Raw genomic sequence first — 12,997 nt, forward strand, 5'->3', positions numbered from 1 at the left:
TCTCCAGTACTCAGAGCGTTGATCCCAGAATCTTGGGATCAAGCCACATGTGGGGCTCTCTGCTCAGCAAGGGGCCTACTTCTCCCTCACCCCACCCTCTGCTTATGCTCTCTCTCAAATAAATAAATATTAAAGAAAAAAATCTGTCCCCCAGTTGAGTCCTAACTTTTTCAAATCACAGCTAGAGTACTGTATATCAAAAGAGGAAGCACTTTCTTTTTTTTATTGGAGTTCAATTTTCCAACATATAGAATAACACCCACTGCTCATCCCATCAAGTGCCCCCCTCAGTGCCCATCACCCAGCCCCCCCCCCCGCCCACCTCCCTTTCTACCACCACTTGTTCGTTTCCCAGAGTTAGGAGTCTCTCATGTTCTGTCTCCCTTTCTGATATTTCCCACTCATTTTTCAGGAGGCACTTTCCATAAGATATCCTACCACCCTTCAGAAGAAGTGAGCTGATGGGCAGATAATATCAAAGGACTTTAATCAAAGTTTTGCTCTCCAAACAAAAGAACCTAGGGTGAACTTGGAAATTTGCCAATAAATATTGGTAAGAATGAAATAAATCCCTTCTGAAAGTACATATACTCAGAGCAAGGTCTAAGCAGCCCTTCTGCACATCTTGCCTAGATATGCTTCTCCATGGCCCTGGGAGTGGCCCAGGAAACCTCTTGACAGCTCCTCCTCTCACCATATAGATAGATGTCTACAAGGCTAGTGAATACAATAGTGGAATAATACTAGAAGCATGTTCTTTAATGAAGAAACTATGCAAGGAAATGTACCGGATCCTTCTACTGCAACCTCATTACGTATATGTAAATGCTGAAGATTTTGCTCAATGTGAAACTAACAAAAATTTAGTTCTTTGAGCAAATTTTGCCTGTTAATCAGAGTGAGTGATATAAACTAGCAGGGGTATGAAATATGAATGCCAAGGAGGACCTAGGGAAGACTGCTGAGTACTTCTGACATTGAAAAGTCTGATAGAGAAGGTATTAGCAAAGAAGACAAAAAAAGAGTAGTCATATAATTCAAGAATAGAAGAAGCTTCAAGAGGCTGTAATTGCTAACATAAAATATGAGGAGAGTTTAAGCAAAATAAGCCTGGAAGATTGTCCATTGACTTTAATGACATGAAGGTCATTAGTGACATTATTAATGAAGCTGCAATGGAGGAATAGAAAGGAGACTGATGGGGATTAAGGACTCAGTTGTGATTCTGTATACTTAGGATGAACAGTTTAAAAGGAAATAGGTAAAGTACCTCACTAGTAACATCAGAAAGAATAAGTTACTTATGAATAAACTCAACCAACAAGATGAAAGACTTAAATATTGGAAACAAAAACATTTAATGAAACAAACTAAAGAAGGTCCAAAATAAATGGAAAAATCACCTGTTTATGGGTTGGAAGACTAAGTATTGTTAAAATACCATTCTAACCAAAGTGATCTACAGATTCAATCCAATCCCTATTAAAGTCCTAAAGTTTCAGTGACATATACAGCAATAAATAAAGGAAATCTAAAATTCATATGAAAGTACAAAGAATCCCAAATAGCAAAACAGTCTTGAGAATATAAAACAAAGTAGAATGCTTACATTTCATTTCAAAATATATTACAAAGCAATAATATCAAAATAGTATGGTCCTGGCATATAGACTAATGGGACAGAACAGAAAGCCAGATATAGACTCAAATCTATACAATCAACCAATTTTAAACAAAGGCATCAAAAATATACAATGAGGAAAGGACAGTCTCTTCAACAAGTGATGTTACAAAAACTAGGTATCCACATGCAAAAGAATGAAATTGGACCCTTTTCTTATACTACTCACTCAAACCAACTTGAAATTGATTAAAGACTTAAATGTAGGTCCTGAAAACATAAAACTCTTAGAATAAAACTACAGGAAAAGCTCCTTGAGATTGATGTTGGCAGTGATTTCTTGGAGATGATACCAAAAGCACAGGCAACAAAAACAAAGCTGGACAAGTTGGAATATATCACACTAAAAAAATTCTACAAAGCAAACAAAACAATCAGAGCAGAAAAAGGCAACCTGTGGAATAGAAGAAAAGATTTTCAAAACATATCTGATAATCTATTAGATTAAGAGATTAACCCATTTTAAGATATATTGTAGGGAAATTGTATTTTTCTATAATTCGGTAGTAAAAAAAAACAACAAGTTATCTGACTTTAAAATGGGCTATGAATTTGAATAGCATTTCTCCAAAGAAGACATACAAATGGCCAACAAATATATAAAAAGATGCTCAAGATTGTTAGCCATTATGGAAGAAATTGAAGATGACACAAAAGGAAACACCTCCCACGTTTATGGGTCAGAATAAAAAATGTTGTTAAAATGCCCATACTACACAAAGTGTTCTATAGATTCAATGCAGTCCTTGTCAAAATACCAAAAGCATTTTTCACAGAACTAGAACAAACCTTACTAAAATTTGAATGGAACCACAAAAGTCCCCAAATAGCCAAAGCAACTTTGAAAAAGAAAAACAGAACCGAAGGTATCACAATCGCAGCTTTCAAGATGTTCTACAAAGCCATAGTAATAAAAACAATATGGTACAAAAGAAAACCCAGTATGGTACTGACACAAAAACAGACACATAGATCAATGGAACAGAATAGAGAGCCCAGAAAGAAAGCCATGATTATATGGTCAATTTATCTACAACAAAGGAGGCAAGTATATACAATGGGGAGTAGACAATCTCTTTAACAAATGGTGTTGAGCGTGGATGGAACTGGAGGGTATTATGCTGAGTGAAGTAAGTCAATCAGAGAAGGACAAACGGTGTATGTTCTCATTCATTTGGGGAATATAAATAATAGTGAAAGGGAATAAAAGGGAAGGGAGAAGAAATGTGTGGGAAATATCAGAAAGGGAGACAGAACATAAAGACTCCTAACTCTGGGAAATGAACTAGGGGTGGTGGAAGGGGAAGAGGGCGGGGGGTGGGGGTGAATGGGTGACGGGCACTGAGGGGGACACTTGACGGGATGAGCACTGGGTGTTATTCTGTATGTTGGTAAATTGAACACCAATAAAAATTAATTTATTAAAAAAAACAACAAATGGTGTTGGGAAAACTGGACAGCAATATGCAAAGGAATGAAGCTGGACCACTTTCTTTCACCATATGCAAAAACAAACTCAAAATGGATTACAGACGTAAATGTAGACAGGAATCCATCAAAATCCTAGAAGAGAGCATAGGTAGTAATTTCCCTGACGTTAGTTATAGCAACATTTTTCTAGGTTTGTCTCCTGAGGCAAGCAAAATAAAAAATTTTATTTTTATTCAAAAATTTTATTTTTATTCAAAAATAAAATATTGGTATGACATCAAAATTAAAAGCTTCTGCACAGCAAAGGAAACAATCAACAAAACTAAAAGACAATCTACAAAATGGGAGAATATACTGTTATATTTGTTATGCAAATGACATATCTGTTATTATCTAAAATCTGTTCAGAACTTATAAAACTCAACACCCAAAAAACAAATAATCTAGTCAGGAAGTGGGCAGAAGACATGAATAGACATTTCTCTGAGGAAGACATCCATAGGCCAATAAATACATGAAAAGATGCTCAACATCACTGATAATCAGGAAAATGCAAATCAAAACCACAATGAAATATCACCTTACACCTGTAAGAATGGCTACAATCAATAACACAAGAAACAACAAATTTTGGCAAGGATGTAGAGAAAAAGTAGCCCTCTTGCACTGTTGGTAGAAATGCAAACTGGTGGGGATCCCTGGATGGTGCAGCGGTTTAGCATCTGCCTTCAGCCTGGGGAGTGATCCTGGAGTCTCAGGATTGAGTCCCACATCAGGCTCCCTGCATGGAGACTGCTTCTCTCTCTCTCTCTCTCTCTCTCTCTCTCTCTCTCTCTCTCTTCTCTCTGCCTTTCATGAATAAATAAATAAAATCTTAAAAAAAAAAAAAGAAATGCAAACTGGTGCAACCACTGTGGAAAACAGTATGGAAGTTCCTCAAAAAATTTAAAATAAAAGCACCATATGATCAAGTAATTCCACTACTGGGTATTTATCCAAAGGATGCAAAAACACTAATTTGAAAAGATATACAAACCTCCATGTTAACTGCAGCATTGTTTACAATAGCCAAATTATGGAAACAGCCCAAGTGTTTAACAACAAATAAATATACAAAGATGAGGGATCCCTGGGTGGCGCAGCGGTTTGGCGCCTGCCTTTGGCCCAGGGCGCGATCCTGGAGACCCGGGATCGAATCCCACGTCGGGCTCCCGGTGCATGGAGCCTGCTTCTCCCTCTGCCTGTGTCTCTGCCTCTCTCTCTCTCTGTGTGACTATCGTAAGTAAATAAAAATTAAAAAATATATATATATATATATACAAAGATGATGTGGAATGTGTGGATAGATGATAGATAGATAGATGATAGATACATACATACATACATACATACATACATAGATTCAGCCACAAAATCGAATGAAATCTTGCCAGTTGCAACAACATGGATGGATCTAGAGGATATAATGCTAAGTGAAATAAGTCAGCCAGAGAAGGACAAATTACCATATGATTTCCCTTATATGTGGAATTTAAGAAACAAAACAAACAAGGAAAAAAGAGACAAAAAAAACACAGATTGATTTCCCTTATATGTGGAATTTAAGAAACAAAACAAACAAGGAAAAAAGAGACAAAAAAAAAAAACACAGATTCTTGGGGTTCCTATGTGGCTCAGTTGGTTAAGTGACCAACTACTTGGTTTCTGCTCAAGTCATGATTTCCCTCGATTGGAAGATGGAGCTCCATGTCTCACTCTGAGCTCAGCAGGGAATCTACTTCCCCTCTGCCCTTGCCCCCATCTACACTCTTCCTCTCTGTGTCTCTCAAATAAATAAAATAAATCTTTTTAAAAGGCAGGGGACACCTGAGTAGCTCGTTCAGTTTGACATCAAACTCTTGATTTTGTCTCAGGTCATGATCTCAGGATCATGGGATCGAGCCTCACATCCGACTCTGTGTTCAGCACAGAGTCTGCTGAAAATTCTCTCCCCCTGTTTACACTCTCTACTATCTCTCTAAAATAAATAAATAAAACCTTAAAAAAAAAAAAACAAACAGACTCTTAAATACAGAGAACAAACTGGTGGTTGCCAGAGGGGAGGTGAGTGGAGGGATGGGTGAAGTAGGTAAAAGGGATTAAGAGCACACTTATGATGGGCCGTGAGTCATATATAGAGGTGTTGAATCACTATATTGTACACCTGAATCTAATATAACACTGCATGATTGCTATACTGGAATTTTCTAAAAATTACATTTAAAAAAAAACAGCATCAGGGATAGGTAAATGGGACAGAGACAGGTCAATGAAAGCCACAATGAAACAATACCTCACACCTGTTAGGATGGCCAAAAAAAAAAAAATAAATAACAAGCAATGGTGAGGATGTGGAGAAGGTGGACCCTGTGCACTATCAATAAGAATGTCAAATGCTTGGGGCACCAGAATGACTCGGTTAGGCAACTGACTCTTTTCTTTTTTTGTAAAGATTTATTTATTTATTTATTTATTTATTTATTTATTTATTTATTTATTTATTTATGATAGACAGAGGCAGAGACACAGGCAGAGGGAGAAGCAGGCTCCATGCAGGGAGCCTGATGTGGGACTCAATCCCAGGACTCCAGGATTGTGCCCTGGACCAAAGGCAGGCTCTAAACTGCTGAGCCACCCAGGGATCCCCCTGTCAACTGACTCTTGATTCCAGCCCAGTTGTGATCTTGGGGCCAAGAAATCAAGCCCTACATGGAGCCCAGCAGGGAGTCTGCTCCCCCTCTGCTCCTCCCTCCACTCATGCTCTAAAAAAAATAAAGATATATATATATATGTATATATATATACACATATATATATATAAAGATATATATATACATATATGTATATATATTTTTTATATTTTAACATAGATATTTTAAAAATATTTAAAAATATTTTATATATTTTAAATATATTTTATTTATAAAATAAAATATAGGTAAGATTATATATATATATATATATATATATAATCTTTATTTTTTTAAAGGAATGTAAAGTGGTGCAGCCACCATTGAAAACAGCATGAATATTTCTCAGGAAATACATTTCTCATTTGATTTTCTTTTCCATTGAGGCTAGAGTAGAGCTGAGAATGTAGATTAGTCAATATGTGCTGAGATAAAGTTAATTTTGCTCACATTTTCTTATGCTGAACAATGGATCATTGGTTTAAAAGAAAGAGATACAAAGATTCACTTTCTCACCCCACTGGCTGCAGTATCTACACTTAATGTCACTAAAACAAACGAAACTGGCATATTACCTAGTTCTCTGAATCATGAGAAAACTTTATTCCAAAGAAATTGGGCAAACCTATAAATAAATGAAAAAATGATGAAGCCATCTTTTCCTTGGCTTTATAAATGTTAATAACAGCCTCCTGTGGCATATGAAACAGTGTTTTCAAGCAGTATATTGGTGCCAGTTACGTTGTAACATCATTTTGAGTCTCAACTGTTCTGAGTTCATAGAAAAAGAAAGTGAATAGTTTAAACATGGGCATCAGGAGCACCCCATGAGTCAAAAATGGTGCTGTGTATAATTTATGACAATAAAAAAGTAAAAAATTGCTTTTGTCAGTGTTTCAAACTAGAAATTGAAAAGACATAAAAGCACCTTACAGGGTAACTAATCATATTGCAATGGCTGGAGAGGTATACATAGTAGCTGAGTGACAAATACATAGTAGCTGAGAGACAAATAAAGCCTGTTTCAGTTGATACTGCTGAACGCCAACAGGATGAAAAGTTAGTAAAATGAATAATGACACTGCCTTTTTCTGGTACAGCAACTCATTGAATTAAAGATTTGGCTAAAACATTAAGAATGAGTTAATACCTGGACTGCAGAACTGCACTTTAACCTTAAAAATGGATGAATCCAAGATGCTCCAGCATGGATGAGGCTCAAAGATAGGAGCCAGATATGAAAGGACAAACCTGTATGAGTCCAATTATATGGGGTACTTAGAATAGTGGAATTCATAGAGACAGAAAGGAGAACAGTGGTTTCCAAGTGACTAATTATTTGCAGATCTAAGAAAAACACTGCTATGGCAGTCTGAGTTTCCTTGGTCTCTACTGAGAGATCTCTACTTCTCTCCCAGACATGGTGTTTAATGAGTTCCCTAGGGTTGGAGTCTGGGGAGGCTGTCTACCTCCTTGTGGTGAGGTCAGGTACAGGACAGATAGTTCAAAGCACACATCCTATCCCTTAATATCTGATGGAACCTGAAGCAGAAAGGTGGTGGATAGTTGGGGATGAAAGAAAGGCTCATGATTCCAGTGCCTGGGACTACAATGAGGGGTCACCTCCCTAAAGGAAACAGAAAAGTGGCCACCTCAGTTGCTGATAATCTTATCTCTAAACTGAAACAACTGCACATGCCCCACATACCCATCATTGCAGGTCTTGACACCTCTCACCAGAAGGTGGGTTTTTTTTTTCCTTTTCATGGCCTGATAGGAACATTCTTTCTATATTCCAAGGACATCAAGACTGAGGAAAAGGTACTTGGATCCTCCAAAGGCCACTTGAAGTCATCATCCCTTACCTGAGTAAGTAACTGGTATCCCCAACCATACCCAGCCTAGATGTTTCTAACCTAGAGTGTCAGCAACTTACAAATACATTCATTTTTACAGAGAAGGAAAATGAGTTGCCCAATTACATGCAACATGTTAATGCCATAGGTAAGACTGCAAGCCAGGTCATGTGACTCTTACCACTCTGCCTCCATGATTTTTTTTTTGTCTCAGACTCCTCCACGTGCCTCTGTTTTCCTTCTCCATTAGAAGAAGAAGAAAGAAGAAGAAGAAGAAGAAGAAGAAGAAGAAGAAGAAGAAGAAGAAGAAGAAGAAGAAGAAAGAAGAAGAAGAAAGAAGAAGAAAGGAGGAGGAGGAGGATTTGCTATGAATGTGTGAGATTCCAAGCAAAGAGATCAATGCTTTCAAAGAAATGGTGTGGCTGCATGGATGCTGAGGGGTAAAACTCGAGCCTCTGTTATCCCAGTCTGGCTTCACAGTGTCCCCAGAGCCAGCCCTGCTCTAAAGACCACCCACATGAGTGGCCTTACTCCAACTTCAGAGCAGCATGGGACACAGGATGCAGGAATGGCTGAAAGAAGAGAAGGGTAAGGGAGGAAAATTCTGAAGAACTGGGCATTCACACCATCTCTGCTGTGAACTCACAGTGCAGTATTAAATGGCCAATTTCCATGTGGCATCTATACACAATGAAATATTACTTAACCATAAAAATGAATGAGCTCGGGGGGCCGGGGCGGGGCCTAGGCCGGGCTCCCGCTTTGGCGGCCCCCCCGTGCCCCCCCCGCGTCGCCCCATCCCGCGTGCACCCCCGCTTGCGGGCGGAGGGCTGGAGGCGGTGGCGGCCTCCCCGCCCCGTGCCCGCCTCCCCTTCCTGCTAGCGGCCCGCCCGCCAGCCAGCCCGCCGCCGGCCGCAGCGCGACGGAGGAGGCGGCGGTCCGAGCGGCCCCAGCCGGCGTGCGGAGGGACGACGGCCGACTGCGGAGATGCTGCGCGTGGCGGCAGGAATGACCAACAGCAACATGGCCAGTGCTCTGGCCAACGCCACCTGTGAGCGCTGCAATGGGGGCTTTGCACCCGCCGAGAAGATAGTAAACAGTAACGGGGAGCTGTACCATGAGCAGTGCTTCTGTGCGCTCAGTGCTTCCAGCAGTTTCCAGAGGGACTCTTCTATGAGTTTGAAGGAAGGAAGTATTGTGAACATGACTTTCAGATGCTCTTTGCTCCTTGCTGTCATCAGTGTGGTGAATTCATCATTGGCCGAGTGATCAAAGCCATGAATAACAGCTGGCACCCTGAGTGCTTCCGCTGTGACCTCTGCCAGGAAGTGCTGGCAGATATTGGGTTTGTCAAGAATGCTGGGAGATGGGATCCCTGGGTGGCGCAGCGGTTTGGCGCCTGCCTTTGGCCCAGGGCGCGATCCTGGAGACCCGGGATCGAATCCCACGTCAGGCTCCCGGCGCATGGAGCCTGCTTCTCCCTCTGCCTGTGTCTCTGCCTCTCTCTTTCTCTCTCTCTCTCTCTCTCTGACTATAATAAATAAATTTAAAAAAATTTAAAAAAAAAAAAAGAATGCTGGGAGACATCTATGTCGCCCCTGTCATAATCGTGAGAAAGCCAGAGGCCTTGGAAAATACACCTGCCAGAAATGCCATGCCATCATTGATGAGCAGCCGCTGATATTCAAGAATGACCGTTACCATCCAGACCATTTCAACTGTGCCAATTGCGGGAAGGAGCTGACAGCTGATGCCCGGGAGCTGAAGGGAGAACTGTACTGCCTTCCGTGCCATGATAAAACGGGAGTCCCCATCTGTGGCGCTTGTCGACGGCCCATTGAAGGGCGTGTGGTAAATGCCATGGGCAAGCAGTGGCATGTGGAGCATTTTGTTTGTGCCAAGTGTGAAAAGCCATTTCTTGGACATCGCCATTATGAAAGGAAGGGCCTGGCCTATTGCGAAACCCACTATAACCAGCTATTTGGTGATGTTTGTTTCCACTGCAACCGTGTTATAGAGGGTGATGTGGTCTCTGCTCTGAATAAGGCCTGGTGTGTCAACTGTTTTGCCTGCTCGACCTGCAACACTAAATTAACACTCAAGAATAAATTTGTGGAGTTTGACATGAAGCCCGTCTGTAAGAAGTGCTATGAGAAATTTCCATTGGAGCTGAAGAAAAGACTTAAGAAACTAGCTGAGACCTTAGGAAGGAAATAACTTCCTTTATTTTTTTTCTCTCTTCTATGCAAATAAAAGAGATAACCAACATTACTTGACTTGATCCACCCTATTTAAAGCTGTATCTCAAAATAGTTGAGAGTAAAGAGAGCCTGTATGAATGAGTTTCTTCATTTCCTTCTCATTAAAAAAGAAAAAAACCTTGTGTAATCATATTTAAAACACAGACGAAATCATGATTTGCTTTTGTTAATAACCCTTATCAACTTGTCAAAATGTAGACTATATTTAACAACAGACACACATGGTTTAGATGTTAGATTTTAATTAAGGTCCAAAAAAAATTAGTTTAACTTTTAAAAATGAAAGTAGGGAGTCAGCTTTCACATGAAAGATTAAAAAAAAAAAAAAGGAAACATTGTTTTACTTTGTATTCAAAAGATAAATAATTCAAACTGCTGCTAGGAAGGACATAAGGAAGAAAAATAACCAGTCAAGGAAAAGAACTCTTGTAGAATCCAAGTATGTTTACCAAACTAGTAGCTATAAGATGAGTACACACAAAACAAGTGTATTCAGAACTACTTGATTTCTTTTTGTTGTTGTTAAATGCAATAATTATGCTTGGTTTTATAATTTGTTCTCCTTGTGAACTTCTTCCTTCCTACAGTTATTTAACACAGTAGTTATAGCTAGCTAATAGTATGCCTTTCTAAATTTTGTGCAAAAAAAATTTATACTAGGCATTTGAAAATTCAGTATACTTTATGATATTGGAAGAAATGAAGTATTTTTTTTTTTTAATTAACTTTTATTGGTGTTTAATTTACCAACATACAGAAAAACACCCAGTGCTCATCCCGTCAAGTGTCCACCTCAGTGCCCGTCACCCATTCCCCTCCAACACCCGCCCTCCTCCCCTTCCACCACCCCTAGTTCGTTTCCCCGAGTTAGGAGTCTTTATGTTCTGTCTCCCTTCCTGATATTTCCCAACATTTCTTTTCCCTTCCTTTATATTCCCTTTCACTATTATTCATATTCCCCAAATGAATGAGAACATACACTGTTTGTCCTTCTCCGATTGACTTATTTCACTCAGCATAATACCCTCCAGTTCCATCCACGTTGAAGCAAATGGTGGGTATTTGTCGTTTCTAATTGCTGAGTAATATTCCATTGTATACATAAACCACATCTTCTTTATCCATTCATCTTTCGATGGACACCGAGGCTCCTTCCACAGTTTGGCTATTGTGGCCATTGCTGATAGAAACATCGGGGTGCAGGTGTCCCGACGTTTCATTGCATCTGAATCTTTGGGGTAAATCCCCAACAGTGCAATTGCTGGGTCGTAGGGCAGGTCTATTTTTAACTCTTTGAGGAACCTCCACACAGTTTTCCAGAGTGGCTGCACCAGTTCACATTCCCACCAACAGTGTAAGAGGGTTCCCTTTTCTCCGCATCCTCTCCAACATTTGTTGTTTCCTGCCTTGTTAATTTTCCCCATTCTCACTGGTGTGAGGTGGTATCTCATTGTGGTTTTGATTTGTATTTCCCTGATGGCAAGTGATGCAGAGCATTTTCTCATGTGCTTGTTGGCCATGTCCATGTCTTCCTCTGTGAGATTTCTCTTCATGTCTTTTGCCCATTTCATGATTGGATTGTTTGTTTCTTTGGGGTTGAGTTTAATAAGTTCTTTATAGATTTTGGAAACTAGCCCTTTATCTGATATGTCATTTGCAAATATCTTCTCCCATTCTGTAGGTTGTCTTTTAGTTTTGTTGACTGTATCCTTTGCTGTGCAAAAGCTTCTTATCTTGATGAAGTCCCAATAGTTCATTTTTGCTTTTGTTTCTTTTGCCTTCGTGGATGTATCTTGAAAGAAGTTACTGTGGCCAAGTTCAAAAAGGGTGTTGCCTGTGTTCTCCTCTAGGATTTTGATGGAATCTTGTCTCACATTTAGATCTCTCATCCATTTTGAGTTTATCTTTGTGTATGGTGAAAGAGAGTGGTCCAGTTTCATTCTTCTGCATGTGGATGTCCAATTTTCCCAGCACCATTTATTGAAGAGACTGTCTTTCTTCCAATGGATAGTCTTTCCTCCTTTATCGAATATTAGATGACCGTACATTTCAGGGTCCACTTCTGGGTTCTCTATTCTGTTCCATTGATCTATGTGTCTGTTTTTGTGCCAGTACCACACTGTCTTGATGACCACAGCTTTGTAATACAACCTGAAATCTGGCATTGTGATGCCCCCAGCTAAGGTTTTCTTTTTTAAAATTCCCCTGGCTATTCGGGGTCTTTTCTGATTCCACACAAATCTTAAAATAATTTGTTCTAACTCTCTGAAGAAAGCCCATGGTATTTTGATAGGGATTGCATTAAACGTATAAATTGCCCTGGGTAACATTGACATTTTTACAATATTAATTCTGCCAATCCATGAGCATGGAATATTTTTCCATCTCTTTGTGTCTTCCTCAATTTCTTTCAGAAGTGTTCTATAGTTTTTAGGGTATAGATCTTTTACCTCTTTGGTTAGGTTTATTCCTAGGTATCTTATGCTTTTGGGTGCAATTGTAAATGGGATTGACTCCTTAATTTCTCTTTCTTCAGTCTCATTGTTAGTGTATAGAAATGCCATTGATTTCTGGGCATTGATTTTGTATCCTGCCACGCTACCAAATTGCTGTATGAGTTCTAGCAATCTGGGGGTGGAGGCTTTTGGGTTTTCTATGTAGAGTATCATGTCATCGGCGAAGAGGGAGAGTTTGACTTCTTCTTTGCCAATTTGAATGCCTTTAATGTCTTTTTGTTGTCTGATTGCTGAGGCGAGGACTTCCAGAACTATGTTGAACAGCAGTGGTGAGAGTGGACATCCCTGTCTTGTTCCTGATCTTAGGGGAAAGGCTCCCAGTGCTTCCCCATTGAGAATGATATTTGCTGTGGGCTTTTCGTAGATGGCTTTTAAGATGTCGAGGAAAGTTCCCTCTATCCCAACACTCTGAAGGGTCTTGATCAGGAATGGATGCTGTATTTTGTCAAATGCTTTCTCTGCATCTAATGAGAGTATCATATGGTTCTTGGTTTTTCTCTTGCTGATATGATGAATCACATTG

At 39.7% G+C, this 12,997-nt stretch overlaps 1 protein-coding gene across 1 annotated transcript; it reads left to right on the forward strand.

The window, feature by feature from the left end:
• The first annotated feature begins 8,590 nt into the window (after positions 1–8,590).
• On the forward strand, positions 8,591–10,093 carry LOC121472525 (LIM and senescent cell antigen-like-containing domain protein 1). Its single transcript, XM_041723704.1, is given in 3 exon segments — positions 8,591–8,826; positions 8,829–9,063; positions 9,281–10,093. Coding segments are annotated over 3 exon segments (1,011 nt in total). The 5' UTR covers positions 8,591–8,684; the 3' UTR covers positions 9,915–10,093.
• The last annotated feature ends 2,904 nt before the right edge of the window (positions 10,094–12,997 follow it).

This window comes from Vulpes lagopus, chromosome 12 (genome assembly GCF_018345385.1).
Source record: "Vulpes lagopus strain Blue_001 chromosome 12, ASM1834538v1, whole genome shotgun sequence".
NCBI lineage: Eukaryota > Metazoa > Chordata > Mammalia > Carnivora > Canidae > Vulpes > Vulpes lagopus.